At 34.9% G+C, this 26,425-nt stretch overlaps 1 protein-coding gene across 3 annotated transcripts in view; it reads right to left on the bottom strand.

Moving 5' to 3' along the window:
* The window catches only part of ARID4B (AT-rich interaction domain 4B), a 212,201-nt gene that overhangs the window by 18,527 nt on the left and 167,249 nt on the right, over positions 1 to 26,425 (bottom strand). For 2 of the 3 annotated variants that reach the window (XM_069064835.1, XM_069064836.1), the window contains 4 exons: positions 15,108 to 15,192; positions 11,689 to 11,884; positions 3,778 to 4,986; positions 950 to 1,063 (listed from right to left, as the gene is read on the bottom strand). In XM_069064835.1, the coding sequence (XP_068920936.1) occupies positions 950 to 1,063; positions 3,778 to 4,986; positions 11,689 to 11,884; positions 15,108 to 15,192 (1,604 nt within the window). The remainder of the gene's footprint in view (positions 1 to 949; positions 1,064 to 3,777; positions 4,987 to 11,688; positions 11,885 to 15,107; positions 15,193 to 26,425) is intronic. The other variant, XM_069064837.1, reaches the window with a different exon arrangement.

Genomic DNA, 26,425 nt, shown 5'->3' with positions numbered 1-26,425 from the left:
GCATTGCCACCTGGGTCCTGAGGGATGCCATATTCACCGCATGGAAGTCATGTGGGCTCAGCAGAACCTCGGGGAGCTGGCCGAATAACCCTTTCTGCACTGTAGTGCAGCCAAGCCGGCTGAGAGCAAAGGTCAAGCAGCGGAGGTGGCAGGAGTGTCCTGGAAGAGCAGCAGGAAGGACACCTGAAAAAAAATTCTTTACATATTTTCTGTTTCCCATTTTGAGCCTAAAAAAGAGATAAAATGTGCAGCTCTTATGGAATAAATACAGAATCTGTATTTGTGGAGGTAGATTAAAGTTAATGTTATGTAATAGAAATACTGGTTTGGGCACACAGCAAAAAATAAAGTTTGAAAAAAGAGAAGAAAGAGACATAATAAAAAAGACCAAATAAAGCCAACCTAGGAAGGTGGAAGCTACAACCAGTAGGTCATATAGCTTAGGAAGTCAAGAATGTAAGGAGTAAAAGAGAGTTTCTAGAATTGTAGCTTGACACATAGGTTCCTCTTAGCTGATTGCACTCTTTTTAAGGGTGATTGTCTTAGAGAATGATGAGCAAAACAATTAATCTGACAATGGTATTTTTTGGGGAAGAATGAATAAAACATAATTGTAGTGACTTATATGTGATATACATATGTACATTGGTAACTTTGAAAACCTCTGGATATTTAAGTTGAATTTTAAAAGGCTGTCATTTTGGATATTTGCATTTATGTAAAGATCTGCTACTTAAAGAGAAAGGCTTAACCTATTCTGTGACCTGGGATTATAGTTAAATAAAATGAAGCTTAATACAGATCTCTAACTCCTCATATAAATCTTCTGTATATTTCTTAAGGCATGGACCAAAGGGCATGGAACTATCCCATATTCTCAGCATGAACTTTTTCATCTGGAGAGAAATTTTATTAGCTGGTATTTTTTTTATTGAGATAAACTACTTACTGGTTTTGCCTTTCTTTTTGTTGTTTACCACTGATGTTTTGTGGCTTCTTTTCTGCTTTTTTGATGAACTTCCTCCCCCCTGAGCATCTTTTACTCTTTTCTGACCTGTACAGACTATAATGGGGAAAAATTCATTAAAACAAGATAAAAACAAACTTGCCCTTAACATGCCTGAATTTTTAGTTTTAGAGACATATTTAATAATCTCAAAACTAAAAGTGGGTACTTAACATAGCCTGCTTGGAAACTAGCATAAAGTAGTTACAACATTTTTTATAACCTGTCTGTAATGGGGTTGAATTTTTTACTTGCACATATTAGCAACTGGAAGTAAGGAAAAATCAAATGAAGAACACATATATCCATCCTAGAAAAGCCAGTTATACAGTGAAGATGGTTCCTGATAAAGCACCTAGAACATCCAAATTAGCAAATGAAAATTAAGTAGCTAATCATTCTGAAAACAAATATGTTAAGATTCATTAAAAATACTGAGTTCTAATTAGCCCTCAATAATATTAAAAGGGATACCTTAGAAGCAATTCACACTTGGGAAAATAAACCAATGAATTTGTAGCACAAATTATGTGGATTCCAGGGCACTGGATAACACACATCACTTATAAACCCAGTACAATAATTTTCTATTTAAAAAAGTTTTGTCTTCTTCATGGAAAAGTTTGCTCAGATCCTATATCTAATTCCTATCCTTTCTTCAAAGCTCAGGTATAAATATCATTCACTAACTGAGCACTCTACCACTCAATTATAGCATTCACTTTTTAGTCTGCTAATTTAAGACTTTAATATAATCTACCATATATATGTGTATATGTACATGTATACATATATTCTTAGTGTATATATCCGATAACTAGATCATAAGTTCCTTGAGGGCAGAGATTGTTTCATTATCTCTCTTTAGATCCCCTGTATCTAGAACAGTGCCTTATGCACATCTGGCACTCAATAAATGTTTGTTGATAATAATACTAATTCATCTTGTAAAAAAAAAAAGCCCTACATTCTGAATAAAAGTTTCTTAGATCATGTCACCAGTGATAAGGTCAAACCTATATAGTGGCACTTCATGCAAAATTCAACTTTTAAAGAGTATTTTATGGGTCACAGATTTTCCATAACTTTTGGTTGATGCTACAATGCTACAATGTAAGGAGAAGAAAAGATGACTTTAATACTGACTATTCTGAAGCACAGAATCTTAAAATTTAAACAACTGTTAAAATGTCTCACCATGATTTTTCCTTTCATTTAGAACCTTTTCTTCTCTGCTTTAAAAATTAAGAATGAAAATACTGCTTTACAAAGACAGCAAGCAAATCTATATGTGGAAGCTAAAGATTTACATTTTTATTTTTAGTATATAGCATGGCTCCTGCAATATTTAGTAGACGACAAGCTATGAAAAAATGAGACCATTATTTTTGGAAGGGAAATAATGAAAAAAAAAGCCAGAAATGACTTGTGCATTTTTTGATTTCAGATAACAATCTGCCTTTCATGACCAAAATGTGGGAGCATGCTATCATGCTACAACAAAACTGAGAGGGTGATGATAATTTACAAAACATGAATGATTATATGCTTTATTTTTCCATAACTAAATGATTTTCAGAGGTAAAAAGCAGTATGAAAAAACTCTCTTGGGAATTTAATTAGTAAAAAAAAACTTTCAATGTAATTACATTGTTATTGGAAAAAATCTATTCTTTTGTGTCAAAGGACTCTTTCATTTTAAAAACAGTCATATACCTATGTAATTCAATTTTATGAGGTACTATGGACGTATCAATATCATTAAACAAGGTAGTTAAATGGATGTGGAGACCAGAAAAAAATCATTTCTAAAAAAATACAAATGTTGATTTGGGTGAGAAAATTTCATATTTCAAGTGATTTAATGTAGAATTTGTTTGGCCAAAATAAAAGTGAAAAACTAAAATTTCATGGGTCACATACAATATAGAAGTTAGTATATTATCTTTTTCATAAAATGCTTCAAAACCAAATTGTATTATGCCAAATTTCAGCCCACAATACATATTTGATTTATAGAAACCTGAAACAAAGTGGTTTATAAGGAAAAGGATGATAGAAGTATAGCTACTGTGTCATATAAAGGTTCTAAAATTTTTAGAAAGTACTGATTTGAATTTCCAATTTTGACAACTTCTTCACTTGAGAAAGGAAAAATCAAAAAGGATTACTGTAGATTATTAACATACACATTGGTCCTTCAATTTGGGAGCTATGCATCTAAGAAAGCATCAAATTCCTTTACAAACTCACACAAGTTAGCCAGGCTTGAAAATCAGTTTGACACGGTTGTCTGAGGAAAGCAGTGCCTGGACAGTTGGTTGCTCCAAACCCCTACATACAGTATTTGGTTAAAGGTGGAGGGGTCTGTCAATAAATCAAAATGTTTGTGAGAAACTGCACATCATATCTGCAAAAAACAATGTTACAAAAAATATATTCAAGCAGCTCATGCTATACAGTCAACCACTGTTTAAATGAATATGCAAATGAGTGTGGGCTTGGGGTGCAATTTCCAAGATTCATTCTGGTGCACTGTGAAATTTCATGGACTGCTCAAGAAAAGAACATGAAGGCCTTCTTGGGCCATTAAATATATTTTGTTGTCCATTAGCAATACACACCTTTCAACTACCAGTCTTTCCATGTTCACACTAGTACTTCCCTTAAATGTATCAAGCTATAGCAACAGATACTGCAAAAGCATTAATACTTTAAGAAGGGAAATTCTAAATAAGTTAGCATTTTCAGCTCTCAGTTTTCTTCCTCACCTTTTCCAGGATGTTCCAGTTCTGGTTGATTACTACTGCTGGAGCTGACACTAGCATCAAAGCCTGTTGGAGAGATATTTCCTTCAGACTGGAGGTCTTGGAGCTCCCCTGTAACACTATCCACCTCAATTGTGCTATCAGTTTCACTCTTGATACTGTGTACCTCTTCTTGATTTGGGGCCAATGTTTCTGACACTGTCACAGCTGACTGTTGCCTACTGGTTTCTGTTACAGTTACAGATGAAGGCGATTCAGGTGTAGTAGGAGGGGTATTTAGCACTGAATTACTCCCACTGCTTGGAAATTCCGATTTCTTATCATTCACTTCAATGTTTTTTTCCTCCACAGGTTTAATATCTAAATTAACAGGTAATGGTTTCTCTAACTCAATACCAGGTGAGCCATTCTCTTCTTCTGCCACAGTCTGTAGCTGCTCCTCTGTGGCCACATCTTCAGAGGAAGCATGTGGGGGTGAAGCTGCAGCCTCTGTGTCAGAGTCTGAAAACAGTTCCTTAAGTGTTTTTTTTGGCCACTGTCCTTGAATACTTGACCAGACATCTTTTCGATCTTTAGCTCTGCTGTTCTGAAGTCTTTCATCAGAGTTATTTAGCAGTTTTATTCTCTTTTCAGCCACTTCTGAAAACCCTGAATAGAAACCAGTCGTCCTTAAAGATTTCCTTTTGTCCTCCAAACCATTGTATTTCTTAGTTGGTGTCACTTTTGCTTTGGATTTATCTTCATCATCAGAGGAGGAGCTGTTGCTACTATTTTCTAAACAAAGGGATTCTTTGCTCTTGGGTTTCTCCTCTTTTCTGCTAGGTGAACCAGGCTTTAAACACTCTTCTGCATTGCAATGCCTTCTCTTACCACGTTTTACTTGAGGCTTTGAAGATTTATCAGTTGCTGTCTCCTTCTTGATTTCCTTTCTCTTAACTGTGACTTCATCTTCATATTCGGTATCTTCAGATATTTCTTCTAGGTCTTTCCGTAATCTTTCTGGAGATCTTGATACTGACTTGGGCATTAGTGAATCCGCTTGGGCTCTGTTTTCTTGTGGCACAGATAAACTGCTCTGCTCCTCTTTTGGACTAAGCTCACTTTTGTCATGGCTCACAGTGTCAGCCTTAGACTCTTCCTTGCCATTATTATCTATGGCCTGAGTCCTTGCCTCATCTTCCTGCTCACTGTCTTCAGCAGAACTTTCAGAAGCTATTAAAATAAGATGACAAGACCAGTTATACGAACACACATAACACAGATATATTAGAAAACCATTCATTTTTATTCAATATGAAGAAATATATTTCAGAAAAAACTAGTCTTATTACAAAATAAAAGTAAGGTTAGCAGTTATATTCCATTATTTTTTTTTTTTTACATAACAAAGTTTTACCGAAAAATCTTGCCAAGGATGGGTTTCCATTACTTTGTTTTAAAACTTCAAGTTTAGGATCATGAAAGGTTATAAGAAGTCTGTGGCAGACATAAAATGTCAGGTTATCTCAGGAGGGAGGGGAATGTAGCTAAAACACCACTAGACTTGGATTCCTAAGGCTTTGGATGGATTTCAGCTCCAATACTTATTTTCTGTGTGACCTTCTGCATCACTTAACCTCTCTGAGTTTCAGTTTCTTTTCTGTAAAATTTATGCTACTAACCCAAAGGGGTGATTTGAAGTTCAAGTTGGATGTTCATGAAACACTAATTAAGTATAAAGTTCCATACAAACAGGAGCTATTCTAGAGCTTTCTCTATTTTAAAGCATAATATTAGTATGCAAACCCAATAAAATATTTTAAATATAATAATGACAGCATACATATATGTGTATATTGAATCAAACACTTGTAAATATTTACTTTTTGAAGATCATTATTCTAGGTGCTATAGGCATACTAAAAATGGGAGTTGATGAAATGTGGTCTCAGCCCTCATGGACTAAGTCTGCAATCTATGTCTGAAAAATAACTGTCTGTGGGGCTTCCCATTCCCTAAGAGAATAAAGTAAAATTATAGATCTTAAAAAAAAACACAAATTCTGTATTTGTTCAGAAGCTTCTTCATATAAAATTATTATCTACTAAAAATATTTGATAGCCCCCACAGAAAATTTACTAAGGAGGAAAAAAAGAAAGAGGAAAGTCTAAGAACAGTTAGTTTGAGGGTCCTAAATCATAAAATTTGAACCTTAAAAATTATAGCCCTTGGTTCATATAGTAAGGAATTCACTAAGCTAACCAAAATGTACCAAGGCAGATAATTGCTGTTACAATGAAAATACATTTTAAAAAAATCTTTCTGAGTTCTTGAAAATATAAAAATTCTTAAAGAACATCATTCTTTCACTTTATTTGATGATGCAACTGTCTTCAACATATGAATTTGCCCCAGTTCCTATCCATTCTCCTAAGATGGGTTTGTGAAAAGCTCAGATGAAGTCATACTTATTTACTATACACACATCATATGCGTATATAATATACGTGTGTGTATACATACATACACATACGTATACTTAAATAGCTATGTTTAAAACTTTAATACAGATCCCAAAAGAATGTTTTAGGGTCAGCCCCTAGGGATAGTAGAAGTAGATTTTCATTGATCCAAACACCTGGTAAGTGGCCACTCTATAAAAGTCACTGTCCAAAGTGGTAAGGGAGGCACAAAGATAAATAAAACACAGTTCTTGCCCTCAAGGAGCTTACAATCTGACAAGACATTGTCAACCATCAAATAGATAAGAGGAAGCAAAAAAAGTGTTGATTATCAGACAAGTTATTTCTCCTAATCTTGTGATTTTCTCATGTTCTCTCATCATTTTGTAGACTGCAGTATTCTCCCTAGTTGGGATTCAATAACTATATTCACATTAAAATATCTGATCAATCATTTAATGCTGAAAAAGGCCTTGCCTCTGGGAAGCATTTCTTGCTGCCAGAATTCTTCCTGTCTTTGAGTACCAATCTTTGTCAAACTATTTACCAATCAGCCACAGAGAAATGGCTGCCCTCTTGGTATGAGCCCAAGAGAAGTCAACCCCATCTTCAAACCCTATTTCCTCAATTACCCATTATTTAATAAGACAACTCTTTGAAATTCTATGCTTTCTTCTCAATATTTGGCACAAAGAACAATCAGGAACTATTCCACACATCTGATTAATTCTATAATTTGTTTTCTTACCAAGAAGGCAACTAAGAAAAATTTAACACTTTCTACAGCATTCATTAATTTCTCAGCAGATTTTGGCACTTGGACAAGGGTACCACCTCTGGCTCAAACTATAATCCTAGTATGATCCCAGATATCTAATGCTTTTTCAAAGTCTGCAGCAGAATCACAATAGCAATAAATATTTATCACAAGAAATTTCACATATAAACAATGTATACTATCCACTTCTTCCTTTTAGCTTATAAATATAAGCTATCAGATGAGCTGGACGTAGAGCCTCTTGGCAAAGTAAAAGGAAGATAAGCAATATCCTCTGTGCTGGTGACAGAATTTTAATGCCATGAACCTAAAGTAGCCTTAAAAAGCAACTGAACCTGTTGGTTAATTAAATTAAACTCAAGTCAACAAACATTTATTAAGCACCTGCTATGTGCAAGACACTGGGGATACAAAGATGAAAAAAGAAAGCCACTGCCTTCAAGGAGTTTACAACCCAGTAGGAAAGAAAAAGACATATATATACACAAGCTATAATACAAGTTAGATTATAACAAGTACAAAGGAGGGGTCAAACAAGGGAGGCAGGGGTCATTTCTGGATGGAAGAGATGAGGAAAGACTTCATGTCAGAGGTGGCACGTAATCTGGGGTTCAAAGGAAGAGAAGCATTTCAACAGATAGATGTATGAAAACATTCCTAGCACAAAGAACAATATGCACAAATGCATGGAGGCAGGAAAAGAGGGTACTGTGAGATTAGGGAATGGCAGAGCGTCCAATCTTGTAATAACACTGAATACAAGAAGGGGAGGGTATACAAGGGAGGTTAGGGACAGACTGTGGAGGGAGTAGAAAATTTGGTCAGTGGGTGTGTATTATCTTTAACAGGTGCTACAGAAGCATTGAACAGGACAGTGACACCCAAACATACATCACTAGAAAAATAATCTTGATGGAGATATAAAGGGTGCCTTCTACAGGGGAGACACCGAAGGACAGGAATATCTGTTAGATTGTTAGCACGTTAGTTCAGGCGGGAGCTAAATAATAAAAGTCCAAGTGGCAGTATAGGGAGTAAAAGGAATAGACAGACACAAAAGATGGTAGAATAAAAAGGACTTGGCCATCAATTTTATGTAGGAAGTGAGGAAACAGGAAAGTCACAAATGAACCCAAGGTTTCAAGTCTGGGTGATGGGGAGAAGTGTGGTGCTATCAAAAGCCAAAACTGGAAGTTAAGACGAGAGGCAGGTTTTCTGGGGAAGATTATAAATTCAACTTTACATGTATTAAATCTGAGTATGTAGTATGTAATTGAGGTGGAAACATCTACCTGGTAAATGGAAATTCAAGCCAGGAGCTCAACAGAGAGGTTAGGGCCAGAAATAAATTTAGGGGTCATTAGACTAGAGGTGGTAAATGAAGTTGCAAGAATAGATGTAGAGAATGATGAGAGAGAGGGGGCAGCGAAAGAAGAGAAGAAAGCAGAGGACAATTAAAAGATAGGAAGAAAAGGAGGAACCAACAATAGAGAACAGAGGAGTGGCTAGAATGAAAGGAAAATTATAAAACAGATGTGTCCAGGAACTAGAAGATAGAAGTGTCAGTGAAACACTGGTCAATAGTAATGTACGTTCTCATAGGAGAATGAGGACTGAGAAAAAGTATTAGAATTGTCAGTTAAAAGATCACTGTTGACTTTGGAGAAAAAAAATTTCAGTAGTTGTGAGAGGAAATACAGATGGTTGAGAAGTGGAAGTAGAAGCAGTATGTATAGATTACTCTCATTAGAAAGAACAGCTTAATATCAATTATATTAACTAAAAGTGAGTGTATCTGGTAAATATATTCCAGTTTTCAAGTGGGCATTACAAAAATAAACCCATCTGCTAGTGCAATTTAGCTAGCTACTTAGGTATATATATTTTGCTGCTACCTCATCATGCCAGGTCCTTAACGATGTAGTCCCTCTCAAAACATGGTCTTCTAAAAGCCCCATACCAAGATTGCTAACCACTGTCCTTAATATTTTTCATGTACAAATTGTCTCTTCTATGCTTTATAGAATTATCTCAGCCTAGTGCTTAAACAGATTCAAAGCTTATTTTGAGAAAAACATCACCAAAGGCACCTACCTACATGTAGAAGATGTTCCTCTATCTGTGTGAGAATATACAACAAACTTACACCAAAGAACAACAGTTCCCATCATGTACATCTGACAGCAAAAGCAAAAGGATCCTTCTTTCATGGACAACACAGAACATGACTGTTTCAAAGAATTTAGTCATGAATTGACTGGACCGCACCACATGCCATTAGGCATTAGGTTATCTCAGAGACATTCTAATGGATATGTCAACCATCTATCCATTTCTATGCACTTATTAAGTTAGATCAGAAGGCTCTGTACATGGACTGCATTATGTTACTTCCCTAGAAAAATGCCTTTAGTAAGTTAAGATTATTTGAAAAAAGTTTTTATACCATTTGCAAAATTATATTTGGACACATAGTTCAATATGTTACCCAGCATCCATTATGTAAGAATTTCTGAACGCAATCAGCCAGATGACCTGGGTTTTAGGTTGGTTTATTTACTTTCTATTAATTTGGGCAAGTCACTTAATTTCTCTAAGGAACCTCAGTTTCCTCATATATAAAATGGATAATGCTTATTATACTACCTGCCTCACAGGGTTGTTGTAAAGAAAGAAATTATAAACTGCAGAACCATATATATAGAGAGTATTCCAGAAGTCTCAGTACAGTTTCAAGCTTTAAAAACTTCAGAAGCATAAATTCTACAAACTTAACAAAAAACACCAACTGAAAGTTTGCTTAAATTTCTTCTATAGTTTGCTTAGTTTTGTGAATTCTGAATAACAAATTTTAGTTTTAACAAGACAGAGGACTCCATCATTATGCATTGTGTGTGCAACAGTTTCTGGATAACACTTTCTCAGACTGGCGGATCTATAGGAAAGATCCTCTTCCTTGGCCATCTCAGTCACCTGATCTATTTTCATTAGACTTTTTCTTGTGGGATCATGTCAAAACTATCATGTATGCATAAAAATTCATTCTTTGTATGTTCTTAAGGTTAGGATTACAAATATCCTTTCAGTCACTGAACAGCAGCTGATCAAAATTTTTTACTAAGTTAGAAAATCAACTGAAGCAAAATACAGTATAAGAATTTAATTAGAAACATCAATATTTTAAAATATTAAAAACTTAACCTTCAGATGTTGTTTTTGCAATTTTGTAGTATTTATGCTTCCTAAATTTATTAAAGATTAAAACTAAGATTTCTGGGACAGCCTGTATAAATTTAAATTATTATTATTCATGAGACAACTCCTCCTAAAACAAGATAACAGGAAAAAGACTTTCTCTCCAGGTGAATTTAGATGTAAGAGTAATATAACCTAACATGTTTTCCTTTTCACTTTAGCTGCCAGACAGTTCAGAGCTGAAACTATTTTCAATTGATATAACATCTTAAATGTCTCATAGTCCATTTTGCAGCTTCTGTTAATTACACTCCTATTTTTATTTTTAATTGTCCCATTTTTTGGACATTAACATTTTTTTCACTACCTAAAAACATTTCAAGAAACAGGTAGGGCACAGGTTATAAAGAAACAAAGAAATATGTTAGCCCACCAAAGATAATACCAGTCATGTTTACATATCACAAAACTATAGAGTAGAAAGAGTAATGGAACTGGAGTCATGACAAATAGATTCAAATTTTCATTCTGCAACTTAATGTCAGTGTGATCTTGGGTGAGTCAATTATCCTCAGTCAATCTCAGTTTCCTGTCATAAAATAAGGATGATACCTATACTACCTAAACTCAAAACTTTACTATGAAGGAAGGACTATCTAAATTTCATCCATTATTACCATTATTATTCACAATCATTATTTTACTTTGTTTTTTGGAGGGGGAAAGGTAGGGCACAATTGGGGTTAAGTGATTTGCCCAAGGTCACATGGCCAGTTAAGTGTTAAGTGTTTGAGGCTGGATTTGAACTCAGGTCCTCATGACTCCAGGGCCAGTGCTCTATTCGCTGCACCACTGAGCTGCCCCACTATTATAATTTTTATATTTTAATGGATCTGGTCACCAATGTGGATAATTCCTGCAATAATGAAGATCATAACCTATCCAGGCTATCTCATCCTCTAATTTTTTTTGTCCATGTGCTCATAAATACAAACACATTGGGTATACTATTTGCCATTATAGGTTCTGCATATTTCTACCCTTCCCACTCCCTGCCCTAAACAAGTTCTGGTTTAAAAAAAAGCTATAATGTTTTAAAGAAAATTAAAATATCCTCAGAGGAAAAACAATTTAAGTCCAATTTTAGTCTTTTTTTCCCACATCAGAGACTTAATGAAGCCACAAACATGTGACTGTCTATATACCAGAGTATTTACATAGTCGTATTACTAAATTGTGCCATAGCAATAATGCTCTGGATTATCTAAGAAAGGAATGGATACTATAAGTAAAGTATCACTACTGGGATTTTCTTTCTTAAAATTTCCTGATTACCTCTGATTTCTTTATAACACAAAGATGTTCAAAAGCCTTGGCCAATGACTCACTTATTTCAACTAATATCTGATGCAAATATATTTAAAACAAAAGAATTTGGACAATCTCTCAGAATTACCTTATAATAAAATTATATAACTGAACAGGATTTTTTTTTTTTACCTTGAAGTCCATTTAGGATAGAAGTAATTTCTACAGATTTAACTTGAACTTGTTCAGAATTTTTGGTTTCAGTATCCAGTTTAGATGCTATTTCAGGTGGTGTATTTGCTGGAAATGGTGATTTTGATAGGCGGCGAAGCTTACAGTTTTTTGGAGAATATTTCTCATCTTTCTCTTTTTCTTTGTCAGTTTTATTCTAGGTGAAAAAGAAATATTTATTAATCAAACTTTGATTTATTCATAATTAACAATACTGTAAACTATCTTAAAACTTTAGACTATTACTTATCCAATTTAATTTTTTGTCTTTATTAATTTGTTTGTTTACTTTTAGTTTACAAGATTCAGTTTCACAATCCCTTTTTCTCCCCCTCCCTCTCTTCCTCCCAACCCATGGCGGCATGCAATCAAGTATAGGATCTGCAAATACTTTTACATTAGACATTAGTCAGGTTGTAAAGAAGTATTATAACTGATGGAATGAACAATGGGAAAGAGGAAACAAAACCAAACAAGAAAAAGAAAGAGAGCAGGTAGCTTGCTTCAGTCTGCATTCAAACTCTGTTCTTTCTCTGAATGAAGACATCTCCTTCCATTATGATGAGTCTTTTGGAGTTGTCTTATAACCTTACATTGCTGAGAAGAGTCCAGTCTATCAAAGATGGTAGTCACACATACATTGTGTCTGTAATTGTGTACACATTTCTTCTGGTTCTACTCTTCTGACTTAGCATCAGTTTGTATTCTCCAGGTAAATACAAAGTCCATCTGCTCTTCATTTCTTATAGCACAATAGTATTCCATTACATTCATATACCACAACTTGTTTAGCCATTCCTCAATTGATGGGCATCCCCTTAATTTCCAATTCTTTGCCGCCACAAAAAGAGCTGCAATAAATATTTTTGTAGGGGCAGCTAGTTGGAGCAGTGAATAGAGCACTGGCCCTGGCGTCAGGAGGACCTAAGTTCAAACCCGGTCTCAGACACGTAACACTTACTATCCGTGTGACCTTGGGCAAGTCACTTGACCCCAACTGCCCCTCCAAAGGGGGGGAGGGCGTGCAAAAATAAATAAATTAATAAATGTTTTTGTGCATAGAGTTCTTGACTTCTATGATCTCTTTGGGACACATTCCTAGAAGTGGTTCCAATTTAATTTTTAAAATATAGAAATAAGGGATACAGAAAATTTTAAAATAAGTTTTCAAAGCAAAATGTTATCATGTAAGGAAAATAACTTTAATGAATAATAATAATAGATCTTAAAAACTGCTAGAATGAACCTTGGAAATGATAGGCTGTTAGGCTTTTTGAACCCAGATAAACTGCCAAATTATGAGTATACCAGAGCCACAAAGCCTCCAATGCAAAATAAAATCAAGCTTACATAAAGAACTTAAATTTTAACCTGATTTTAAAGATAGATATTATTTATCACTGCTAAAACATGAGAAAGGGAAAGGAAAATCTTTTGCTTTCAGTTGATATATGATTAACACTGAAAACAAAAGATTTCTCCTAAAAAGTCAACATTGGTTTCTGTCATTCTTTGGTCTTTCATGAATTTAGTAAAGTTTTGTAAAAGATGGGAAACGTTTGAAATTTATCATTTCCAATCAGGTGAAGAGTCTGGTTAGAATCAATTTAAACTACTTTTTAACAATTACTCTTAGAGTAATGTTTCTAAGTCACTTATGGAGACTGGAATTTCTAGAGTTGCTTAATGCAGAACTAAAAACAATCTTAATTCATGCCATTTATTCTACATAGTTAATCCTCAAGGTCTCAGAATGCAGATTATCTAGGCCCTTGTCCTTTTTCCTACTGTAGATCTTTTCAGTAATTCACTATTACCAATACTTGACAGACTAAGGGTATTTTTTTCAATATAGAATAAAAGCAAAGATATTCTGTCCTAAGCTACACAGGGTTCTGACTCTTAGTGATCAACTAATCAATTACTATCTTATGACATCCAGAGTTAGGCATTAAATTGTGCACTGTGTTATAAGGCTCTGGCATATTCTTATTCTCCTAAAAGCACTTACATAATCTTAACATCATTACATTAAATAGCAGTGTTTACACACAACAACATAGAAAGAATGAAGATAGACAGGGGCAAGGATTCATATCTGAAAGTCTCAATCACCCTGTGTGTGTGTGTATATATACGAAATATTTGTCTTCTAAGTAATGAAAAAAAATTTTTTTTAAACCTGGGCCTAACTTGACATTGAGAAATAAGTGGTTGATCTTGTTTGGGAGATACTTCCACTCTTTCAGGTCACTACAGCACCACTGAACACAGTAAAAGGCAATTTACCAAAAAGCCTAGCCTTGAAAGTGAGAAGCCAACTACTTACTGCTAAATATTAAGTATTATTAAATATTAAGATAATTAGGAAATTATCAACAACTAAGGCAACAATATCATCCTCAGTTATTTTCAAACCTATTTCAAACCAAAAAGCTAATGGTCAGATTCACAATTCAACCCAATTTCTTAAAAATCTAAAAGAACTCAGGAGAATCATTCTATTTTATGTATGTCAGGAAGAATAAAATCTAAAACATAATTTAAATAATGAGGCGTTATAAAAATACAACTTATTAGGTGATAAAAAATCTGACAGAACTTCTATTACCATTTATATTTTACTACTGGAATCTAAAAGTATCCAGTAGTACAGGTAAAGATAAATATATGTTGCTCTACCACTTTTGCTTTTCTTTAACACTTGTATACCAAAGTAAATACTTTTGGTATTTAGATAATTTTCTCTAATTTCAAGGCAACTATGTTGTGGCTGCAAAAACCTCTCTGAGGATATTCTTAGAGGACACCTCCTGCTGGGGAAAGATAAGCAAAGAGGCAGCTGTCCAGGGAAAAAAAGGGTAAATCCTGAGGCTGCCTTTATAGTCCATTTCTTCTTTTAAAGACCTTATGAACACTGCTGTCATCTCCAGAAACATAGAAACATCCTTTTCTTTAGAGATTCAGGTAAGGGGGCGGGTGAAGAGAAAGAATATGTACCAGGCTTGGAAAGAATTTAGTTTGTTTCCAAAATGACTACATAAAACTAGCTGAAGAGAAACAGAGGGGCCCCTAGGTAATGCAGTGAATAGAGCACTGGTCCTGGGGTCAGGAGGACCTGAGTTCAAATTTGACCTCAGACACTTAATACTTACTATCCATGTGACCTGGGGCAAGTCACTTAACCCAACTGCCCTGCCTTACACCCTCCAAAAAGAAAAAAAAGAGAGAGAGAAACATAATCTTTTATAAAATACCACATAGTTCACCAACATTAAGATACAAACCTGTCATTAAAAAAAGTCAGGAAGCACAAAACTTTCTTTAATTACTGTAATTAGTGGCAAAGCAGAATTAATCTGGAAAGAGCAGTTGCCTACCTTTATTTTCTTTCGATGTTTTATTTTTGGCACATTTTTGTCTGCAGGTCTTACTATCTTATCTGCCTTAATCCATTCATCATACCTAAAAGTAAAAGCAAATTGTTATAAACACACAAAACCAAGTCCCTGGGAACACATATACAATATCAGAAGAGAAATTAATGAGAAACAATCACGGTACACAGCTGGAAGGCTGTCTAGGTGAACTACTTCTCTCTAAAGGTCAGGAATCTTGAATTCCACAGCAATTTTATGAGTCAGTGACATTGTTAGCATTAGATCCAACAGTGCAGTTTTCTAAGCCAAAAGATCCATGGCCTGACCAACCCTTTCCCTATCAGAATGTAAATTCTCTGAGGACAGCTACTATCTTTGCTTTTAATGATTAGTACAATGTTTGACACATAGTAAGGGTTAATAAACGTTTTTAAAATTTATTCACTAATTAATTCTACATCAATCCAAGCCCAGTGTTCTTTCCACTACATCACACTGTATCTTATAGGAAAACAAAGAATTAAACCTGCATGATGAATGGCACGATTATTTATATACATTAGGAAAGTATATCTCCTTCTAAGATGTTAATTATAGTCCTATCTGAAAGTATTTTCAAAATAAATAATCAAAATACATTGTTTTTTAAGAGACAAAAAAGTACAACCAATTAGAAACTCATAAAACAAATAACTGTTGCTTTACCTAAAAATGTGTACCATTTCTCTACAACTGAATTGCCTTAAGATGGAGTTTCTTACTGATGAAAGAAGTTCTTTGGTAACCACACACACATACACACACTTACCAGCAGTTCAAGTACACTTTTCCGTTTTTCACTTAAATATGAAAACAGTTGATGGAATTGGGTTTCTAAAGGAGCTAACTACAAGGAAGTGGCTGTGTACCCCACTAGAGGAGGGACTAACAGCCATAATGAGATAATGATTCTTAAAAAGGCTGATGTAAATAAACCAGTAGCTACACTTCAGTGTTTATGCAAAAGAAGGAAACAGTAGTAGTGATTAAAATAATGAAAGTCCCCAAATCAAACAGTTAATGCCTTAGTAACTTGGTGAGTAGCTCATTTGAGAAATGGTGGTACCTCCTGAGCAGAATGCTAATACTGGTACATTTACAGGGTACTTGAGGACTCTCAGGTATGTGGCTATCCCCCAAAGATAAATAAAGTAGTTATCTCTGACAGTCAGTGGTAATTGAGGGTGTGGGGATTTATAACAATAAAAGGAGTAAAGAGAAGGAGAGGGCTCTAGGGAAGTTTTCACATAGATTGATGAGTCCATAACTTCAGCTTCAAAGTGAGGTGGTGGAAAGAACACTGGATTTGGAGTCAAAAAGTTAGGAGAAACCACTTTGTCAGCCTACAGCCATCTTAAAGGGCTCACGTGAGGTTACCGGGGGTGGGGGGGGGGGAACACTATAAAAATGTTATCCTACTAAAACCTCACCTCCTTTTCTTTGCTCATTACTGTTTTTAGCTTTTCCATTAAGATTAAAAGTTTTTTGAACTTCATTCCACTAAAGTCCATTATAGAGAAGAGGAAAATTTGTTGATTTTCTCCCCAAAATTTGTAAGAGGAGAGAAAATTTGGTAAAAATTACAGATGTAAGCAATACATCTCAAAAGTTCCAAGTAAACTCATGAAGGCTTATTTACATGAAAAAGCTGAAGAAAAAAATAAGAATTTCAAACATGTCGCAATAAACTGCCCTTTCTTACTTAACTAGCTTGTCAATCATTAATTTATTTAATAATGTGAAATTTTTACTATTGATTAGTAAGAAAATCACTCAATGAGGGGCGGCCAGGTGGCTCAGCGAGTAAGAGCAGCGGCTCCAGTGTCGGGATGACCTGGGGATCACATCCAGGCTCAGACACTCAGCACCACACCCAGAAATAACTGGCCGTGTAACCTTGAGCAAGTTACTTAACCCCGATTGCTTTTGGGGAAAAAAAAAAAAAAAAAGAAAATCACTCAATGAATTTGGCTTTATGACCCAAATAAGATTTGGGCAACCACGAAATTATAATGCATGAATCCACTAGTTTCCAATTTATCTATAATTGTCACTATGTCACCAATATAATATATAGCAAGCACAAAATATTTTCAAAAGCTCCAAACTCATTCACTATAATTAGAATTAAAATATTTACTGGGAAAAAAAACCTGTAGGACAGTAAACAATACTGGCTATTGTTCTCTTGGACATGGCAATAGTTATTACTATGAATGCTAGTGCCGCTTAAACATAATGAAGATGCCACCTGATATATCCCCATTTAGAAAGTTAAGAGGACTGGTCACAGGAAAGTATATGATGGGTGGCAGAGGGCACAAGGTACTCAGAGGGAAGACATATTCAATTGTATAAATAATCTTGATAAATTTTTAGGAAATTAAATCTCTCCTGTACTCTTTCATCATAAATGTAGCAAAATGAAAAAGGTTCTATATGCAATGGTATCAGAAATTCTTAACTTCATAGAATCATGCAAAATGTACTCTCCTTGTAAATATACACCCCTGTAAGTTTTTCTTCTCTAGGCTTTTCCTTTCTAGTATTATCTATCTAGATATTTGCTTGCTTTTTTCCACATTTTTATATTTTATTACAAAACATGCATTTTTAAAACCATAAAATTATAGACTTGCCAGGGGGCAATACATATTATTCTTGTAAGAAGATAATTGCAAAAAGGCTCTTCAGTGATGAAGTAACTGTGATGAAGTAACAAGATAGTAGTATACAGTGTGGCCAAAAAAAAAGTTTAGAATAAACATTAGCAGAAGTAGATCAGCAATTGAAAATATCTTGCAAAAAATGTAAAGGACAAACATTTTTACAAAAACATACTACAAAAGTAATTGGGATAAAAACACTGACTTTACCAAAAAAAATCTATATTATCCAAGAAAACACTAATATTTATGGAAAATGAAATTACAGAGTTTTATAAATTTGCATTATAAACATAACATTTTAAAACATTTTGCACATGAGCTAGACAATTAGGAATAAAAGGGCAGGTCTGCAAGAAGTATGAAAAGGCAAAAACATGCCGGAAAATCTTAATGTTTCCTGCACGATCAATGGCTGTCAGAAAGACAGATACAGTTGACGATAGCACAACTGAAATTATTAGGAGTATAGGCAATATTAACAAGCTTGATATAATTATCAGTACTTGACTGAATATCTCAGCACCAAAGTATCAGGAATCAATGACTAAATGTAAATGGATATTTATAAGTAAAGGAAAATACCATCATATAATTCTTAGATATCTGTTCAGACACTAGGCTTTTTGAAGAGGATGAGCGCATTAAAAAAGCAGGCTGCAGTCAATTTTAATTCAGGTATGGACAAACTCTGGCCTTGGACAAAACATGTCATTTTTCTCCACCTTATAAGAATACTGTTATTATTTGCGGTAGTAATTGAAATTATGATTAAAATATACTTGAATGTAGAGGACTCTGATTCAGTAGCCAGACACAAAGAAATACTAGCAAGAATCAGAATGCTAACTTTAAATCCAGAGTCTTAGTATTTCTGAAAATTTGAAATCTATTAGAGTATTTTCAAAGTATATATTAATGACAAGTGTTAAAGTATAGCCAGAAGGTAGATTCAAAAATAATTTAAACATCAGCTGCATAGTCGATAACTTTACAATTGGTTTTGATGATATGTAAGTCTTAGTTTCCTAAGCAAGTCAATATTAATAATAATATCAATAAGCCTTACACTTTAAAATTTACTGCCTGAAATATACAAAATTTTAAAACACATAAGTACACAACTAAACAAGTATTAGTTACCAACTTAAGATAGTACATGAATTTGAAATCTATGTCTGAAATGCTTTAATGCATGCAGCTGGTTCATCACCAACTGCACAGTACATAATTACAATTTAATATAGTCAGTAAATAAAAGTCTCATATCTTCCCATAAAATTAACTTTTTTTAAACCAGAATTAACTATTTTATTTTTAAATTAAATTTTGTTTCCAATTAACTCAAATCCTCCTCCCCCTCTCCTTACCCCCACTTTAAAAACAGAAGAAAAATAAAGCTATTCTAATAAATAACTACATAATCAAGCAAAACAAACCTGCATCGAGCACATTAAAAAATATCTTTATCTATCTATCTATCTATCTAATCTATCTATCTATCTATCTATCTATCTATCTATCTATCTATCTATCTATCTATCTATCTATCTATCTATCTCTGTCTGAATCTGAACTCTGAATCTATTACCTCTCTGTCAGGAGCTGGGTAACATGTTTCATCATGAAAACTGATTTAACTTTTAAACAACTTCCCTTTGGTTTCCCAAACAGAAATTCAGGATCTAAGACAAGCTGAAATATTTTTCTCACAAACTAACCAGATGGAAAAAAAAATCCTACTAAAGGAATATAAAAAACAAAAAAGGAGATTACAAGAGGAAGAGAACTCAAAATAATAATGAAACACAAAATTTTACAAGAGTAACTTGTGAGAATTATAAATCTTATAAAAATTTTGACAATATTCACCCACATTAAAAATGGCTTTTAAAAACCTTGCATTCAGCTTACACATGAAATTTTGCTTATCTGCATTTGAAAACATCAGAATTAATCTCAAGAAAAAACTTAATACTTATCTTTATTTGTGCTAGAGCAGAAGTAAAAATTCTGATATTTCTAAGAGGTGATGGGAAAACTGATGGGAAATTAACAATAAAAAGCTAAGAGGGTTATAAATATTTTGCTATTCTGCTACCGAAAAATGCCTACAAATCCCACTACTTAAGAGGCTAAAGCTAGCGGACTGCTTGTGCTCAGGAGTTCTGAGCTTGTGTACAGCTAAAGTGGATTGTGTTACCAATATGGTAAGCCCTGAGGAAGAGGAATTAGGTTAGGAGGGAGTGACAATAGGGGCAACCAGACTGTTTAAAGAGGGGTGAACTCAACCAGTTTGGAAATGGAGCAGGTCAAAGCTTCCATGTCCACCAGCTGAGGGTTTGGGCCCGTGAGTGACCACACTACTTTCAGCTGAGGTGAGACAGGAAGATTCTGCCCCTCCTTCTCCAAAAAAAGGAAAGAAAAGAAAATTTTGTGTTATTTTTAGCTCATGTGGCAATGATGATTATGATCATTAAAGGGTAAAATAAATAGGGATATGTGTTATAAATATCCAAAATTAATATTGCTAATAGGTGGATTTAAAGAAAGAGTGTATACTGTATTGAGTCATAAGCAAAATATACCCTATGTGGAAAGGAACTTCCCAAGTTCTAAACTGTCAAATGGGACTTGACTAAGTATAAAGAAAATTTTGACATAGGATTTACAACAAAGCAACTAAGTTATTCTGTAAATACAAAAACAACCTCTCCACCTGAAAAGCCAACCTTACATAAAATCAAAAACAAAAAGTACAATGCTTCTGTAGTACAAAAATTTTGTTTTCACTATTTCCAAACTCATAAAGTAAAAAGCTATTTTAAAATATTAATGTAAATATTTTTGTATTCATTTATCTATTTTCAAACTTAGATACACTGCTAAGAGACAGGTAGGCAATTCAGTAGGTGGAGTACTAGACTTGGAGTCAGGAAGACCTGAGTTCAAATCCTGCCTCATTCGACACTAGTGTGACATTGGGAAAGTCACTTAGCCTCTATTAGTTGAAGTTTTCTCATCCATAATATAGGAATGATAATACCACCTACCTCATAGGGCTGCTGTAAGGACCAAATGAAATAATAAATGTAAAATACATGGTAAACCTTAAAGTGCTATGTAAATGCTAGCTGCTATTATTATCTGTTATTATAGGATGACCAATAATCTGAAATACATTAGGAAGGTAGATAGCATGTTTAGAACATTTAGGTGGTTTAGAAAAAAATAAATAGGAATTTGGGTTAGCAGAGAAAATGGGAAGAGAAACAAATGGAACAGGTGATGAACAAAAGAAATGGGAATGGATCGATAAAGAAGGGGAAATCGTGCCAAAAAGAGCTGCAGCCATTTTCCAAAGAGAGCGCATTGGATGTCTGGCCTTGGTTGCAGTTTAATAGCTTGTTCCAAAACAGATTTGAATTTTGTATTAAGAAGTAGGTTTTCCCAGGCTTCAAAGATATTCAATGACTTTTTATGGCACCATGAAAACTGCTTAGCCTTCTCAAGAAGATGAAATGGATACCATTAACATAATTTGCACTTAATGGGTAAACAGTATGATTTGCAAAAATGAATCATACTTTCTTACAACAAACACCCTAGAACACAATGGTATACAAAGCCAAAATGCTTGAAGCACTGGATAACCTAGGAGAAAAGGGAAGGAGAAAAATGCAGAACAATATGAATTAGGAAAGCAAAGAAAGCAAAGAATGAAGGAACTAAGTTGAGAAGTGATAAGAAAGGGGAGAAGAAAAGAAATATAATGATGTGCTCAAATTATGCTGAAGAGAATTTATATATATATATATATTTATATATATAAAATATAGGAGGAACATTTTTCTTTTCTAAGAGGCAGAGGGGCAGAACATGTGCTTTGCACGGTATGGAAATGATTTGCAAATGGTGAAGTCCTAGAGAATTATAAACATGAGCGATTATTATCATTATCACAAAAACCAACCCCTGCTGTTGGATTCCAATCAATCCCCTTTTTTTCCACAAACAAAATTACTACTTCTCCATGGATCCGGGATAGACTAAAGGACAAAGGAGACTCACTTAGTCAAGTCCTAGACATTGGACTTACAGAGCACCTGACTTCTCTGGTTGGTTGTCTTGTCACATCAACTTAACTATGAGCTCCTTGAACATGGAGGTCATTTTCTACATTTCTTCTATTTTGTATTCATTTATCTCCATATATTTCTGCAGTGATTTGCATATAAGTACTCAATAAATATTTGCTGATTGATGAAAATATGCATACTTCATACAGGGATAGGAGCTTTAGTTAGTATAAAACATATATGAAACATTAGGCTTGGATTCAATAATACCGAGTTCAAATCCTGCCTCACTTCTGATGAGCATGACCCTAAGGAAGTAATTTAACCGGAGTTTCAGTTTCTTCATCCATAGATGATAGCAACACTTACCTCACAGGATTATAGTGAAGATTAAAGGGTAATACTGTCTATAAAGCATGCTGCAACTTAAAATGCTAAATTCATTATAAATGTAGGGCAGTAAGGAGGCACAGTACATAAAGTGCTGGGCCTGGAGTCAGGAAGATCGCAGTTCAAATTTGACCTTAGATGCTTACCAGCTGTTTGACCCTGAGCAAGTTACTTAACCTCTGCTTCAGTTTCAACTATAAAATGGGATAATAATAGCACTTACCTCACAAAACTTGTGTACATGAGTGAGTTATTTGTAAAAGGCGTCATGTAAAAATGCTTATTCTCTTCCCATTTCCCCTATTATTATCATTATAATTCTTGAAAAGCAACCTTGCCTTTTGAACTCAAATTAATCTCACATTTTTTTTACTTCTCTATATGAGAGAGACTAAATATTACTAAGGATATCAAGAATTAAATAAATAAACTCAGTGAATTTGTTCAGGTCATAATGCATTTGGTTTCCAAAATGGCAAATAGTTTTTTTTTTTATTTCAATAAATTCTCCATTTTCATTTCGTGATATGAGAATGTGAAGCTAGAAGATGACTAAAGACAGAAAGGGGCTAAGGGGGTGATGATAATGGTTATTATACTCCAGTGACTTATCCTTTCTTATCAAAAGGAATTTAAGGAAAATTTAGAAGTAATGGTAGTTCTGCAAGTATGTATGACAATTACTAATGGAATCAGATGTTAAGAGGAAATCAGATGCAACAATAAAAAGTGGAATGGATGATCATGTGATGTTTACTAGGGTTCTGAGTATGGAGGTGTCCTTGTTTAAAAGAAAGAGCTGGAATTTGGCACCAGGAGACCTAGGTTCAAATTCCAGCACCAACACTAACTCTTGTGTGACTATGGTTTAGTCACTTAACCTGACTTAAATTGCCAGATTCCTTTTTTTTGGGGGGGGAGGGGGGGAGGACGACTCCTTTTTTATTAAAACCACAAAATCTCTAATATGTATAGCTTATTTTAAAGTATATTGTGAAAATTTACATGTTAGTACCAATGCTGTCCAGCTTGTTTGTTTGCCCTTCTGCATTTCCTTCTCCAATCTATGTTTTTAGAATGTTTCATAGACTCCAGTTTCCAAAAGTACTTGTACTACTTTAATTAGAGGGTCGGTGCAAGAGAAAGTACTTTGGAAAAAGTAAAGTGTTTTAGGAATGTGAATTACTAGTACTGTTATTAACAACCATCAGGCTATGAAATTAATGGAATATATTAATAATTCATTGATATTACTTAGAATGCAAACAATCAAAAAGGGAAACACTGAAGTAAGGAGGGAAGCTAGAAAAAAATCAAGAAATTATTTTAAATGAGGAAAAAAGGCAACAAAGGAAGAAAAAAATGGATCAGGAAAGGAATAGTAGCAACAGCAAGCAGACATCAGTAGTTTAGGTACACCTTATCTGCATAATTTTTCTGTCACTAAAAGTTATTAATTTAAATATTTTTGTATTCATTTATCTTTAAGCTCTAAATCAAATTTGTCTTTTTCATTTAAATAATGGTCTTATTGCTGCAAATGTTCCATTGCAACTGAACCAATTTCCAGAGATGAAGCTTTACATAGATAACTTTAATTGCATTATAGTATTTTCAAACTTAGATACCCTGTTAAGAGGCAGCTGGGCAATTCACTGGTGACAGATAAGATTGCTTTGTCATATAGTTCAGTTAATACAAAGTTAGGACTAGAAAAACTTAATTTTCTGACTACCAATCCAGTGCTCTCTGAACTATGCCATTTGTGGCTGTTGAGTCATTTCAAATGTGTCCAACTCTTCGTGACCTCATCTGAAGTTTTTTTGGCAAAGATACTGGAGTGGTTTGCTATTTCCTCCTCCAGCTCCTTTTACTAATGAGGAAACTGAGGCCAACAGGGTTAAGAGATTTGTGCCCAGGGTCACAAAGCAAGTAAGTATCTGAGGCCAGATCTGAACTCAAGAAGGTAAATGAGTCTTCCTGACTCTAGGCCCAGTACTCTATCTACTGCACTATGTAGCTGCTCTAAATTAGCAATTTCTATCAAAGGTTAAGTGGGGGAGATTACTGGCCCACATACAATCATCATGCTCTCAACTCCTTCCCACAGATAACTGGAAGCTGGCTACAGAGGAGATAAAGTCATGGAAGGCTTTGATCATATCCTTCTCCTGATGGAAACCTTGCAACGATCCCATTATAAGACTAGGTTCAAACTCCTTATTCTGCAAGTTAAGACTTTTCAACAGTTTTGCACAATCTACCTTTCTATTTCTAGCCTTATTTTCTGCTATTCCCTTAAAACAAGCTGCAAGAGATCTGACTGAGCTGGGGTGCTACCTTCTTAAATTCTGGAACCTCCATACCTCCAAATGAATTAAGGAAAAAAAAATATTAAATACCTAATGTGTGCAAATAACTGTGCTAAGGGCTAGGGTTCAAGGACAGAAATTAGAGAGATTTTTCCAATATGGAGCTTACATTCTTTTGGAGGGATACAATACCTGTAAAGACAAGGAAATATAAATATACAAAGTAATTTGGGGGAGGGGTAAGGCTATGAATACCTGTGGAGTTCAGAAAAGATCTTGTGTGTGATAGGGCAACTGAGCTGAACCCTGAAGGGATTCTAAGAGGTGGAAGTAAGGAGGAGGGCCTTTGCAAAGGGAAGGAATAGGATATTATATGTAGGGACCAGCAAGACCAGTCTGGCTTGAACACAAGAGTATATGAGAAGTAATAATGTGAAATCATCCTAGAAAGATTAAGTTGGACCTAGATTTGAAGGACTTTTAAATGCCAAACAAATAAGTTTATATTTTATCTAGTGGAAAGAAGAATCCCACTGTGGCTTCTTAGGTAGGGGGAAGTGACCTGGTGTAATGTTAAAAGAATATAAGATTCCACCCACCCACCCCACCCCCCCTTTAACAGGCCTCACATGGAGTCCATTAAGGGAAGCTTGCTTAGAGGAGCCTTGCTTCTTGGAAGGCTTTCACACCTTTTGTTAATTTCTAATTAGGCCCTGAGTCATGAGGATTGTGATGCCCTCTGGCTCTAAAAAGGGCACATATACTCCAAGGTTACATGGGGCTCACTCATTGAAGGAGTGTTCTTGTGATCTGACCAGGTGAAACTTTGGGTAGCTGTTAAAGAGCCCCCACCCAGGATATGAAAAACCCAGATGCTGGTGCTTCTCTCTCTGGTAACTATGCATGTATTGCTTTGTTGTGACAGCTGGATCTATCTTTTGATCTCTGCTAATTTCTCAAACAGTTAGAAGCCCTGTCTGTTGGTCTTTATTTCTCTGCTTGTATTTTCTTTGTTTTGATTTTGTCTGAAGTTCAGGGTGCTGATTTTTCCCCTGAACTAATGAATGTAATTCAAAAAGATGCCATCCTGGGTATGCCAGTGTGGTTGCTGCTACCCCCAGTCAGACATATATTTTAGGAATATTAATTTGGGAGTTGACTAGATCAAATGGATAAAGGGAAAACTGGAAAGGGAAACCAATTAGGGAATTATTTCAACAGCCTAGGTAAGAGGTGATGTGGGCTTGATGGAGGCTTTATGAATGAAGGGAAGGAGACAGATGTGAGAATTGTTGGGGAGGAAGAACTGGCAAGACTTGACAATGGACTGCATATGGAAGAGGGTAGAGATTGGAGGTCAGGAGAGAAAATGAAGAGTCAAGGATTATTAAGATGTTGTTAACTGGGATGAGAATGATGATGATGTCTTCAACATTAATATGGAACCTATGAAGGGGGGGGAGGGTTGGAAGGGAGGAAGACCATGAGTTCTGTTTGGGTATGTTGAGTTTGAGATGAATATGGGATATTCGGAGAGAAATGTCCAACAGGGTGTTTGTGATACAGGGTAGAGCTCTGGATATGGGAGTCATCTATTAGAGAGAGGGGGTGGGGAGGGAGAGGGAGAGGGAGAGGGAGAGAGAGAGAGAGAGAGAGACGGAGAGAGACGGAGAGAGACGGAGAGAGACGGAGAGAGGGAAAGAAAAAGAACTTTAGGTATACTCACAAACAGGGAGCAAGACATGAATGATGATCCAGAAAAGACAATTATTACAACAGCCAACTAACTGATTTCCATGCCAATAGTCTCTCCCTTCTACAATCCATCCTTC

Source organism: Petaurus breviceps, unplaced genomic scaffold, assembly GCF_028583685.1.
Source record: "Petaurus breviceps papuanus isolate PSGF00001 unplaced genomic scaffold, PetGlider_PUasm1.0 90650, whole genome shotgun sequence".
Classification (NCBI taxonomy): Eukaryota; Metazoa; Chordata; class Mammalia; order Diprotodontia; family Petauridae; genus Petaurus; species Petaurus breviceps.
The sequence above is the reverse complement of the archived record's forward strand: the minus strand, read 5'-3'. Positions and strand labels throughout refer to the sequence as shown.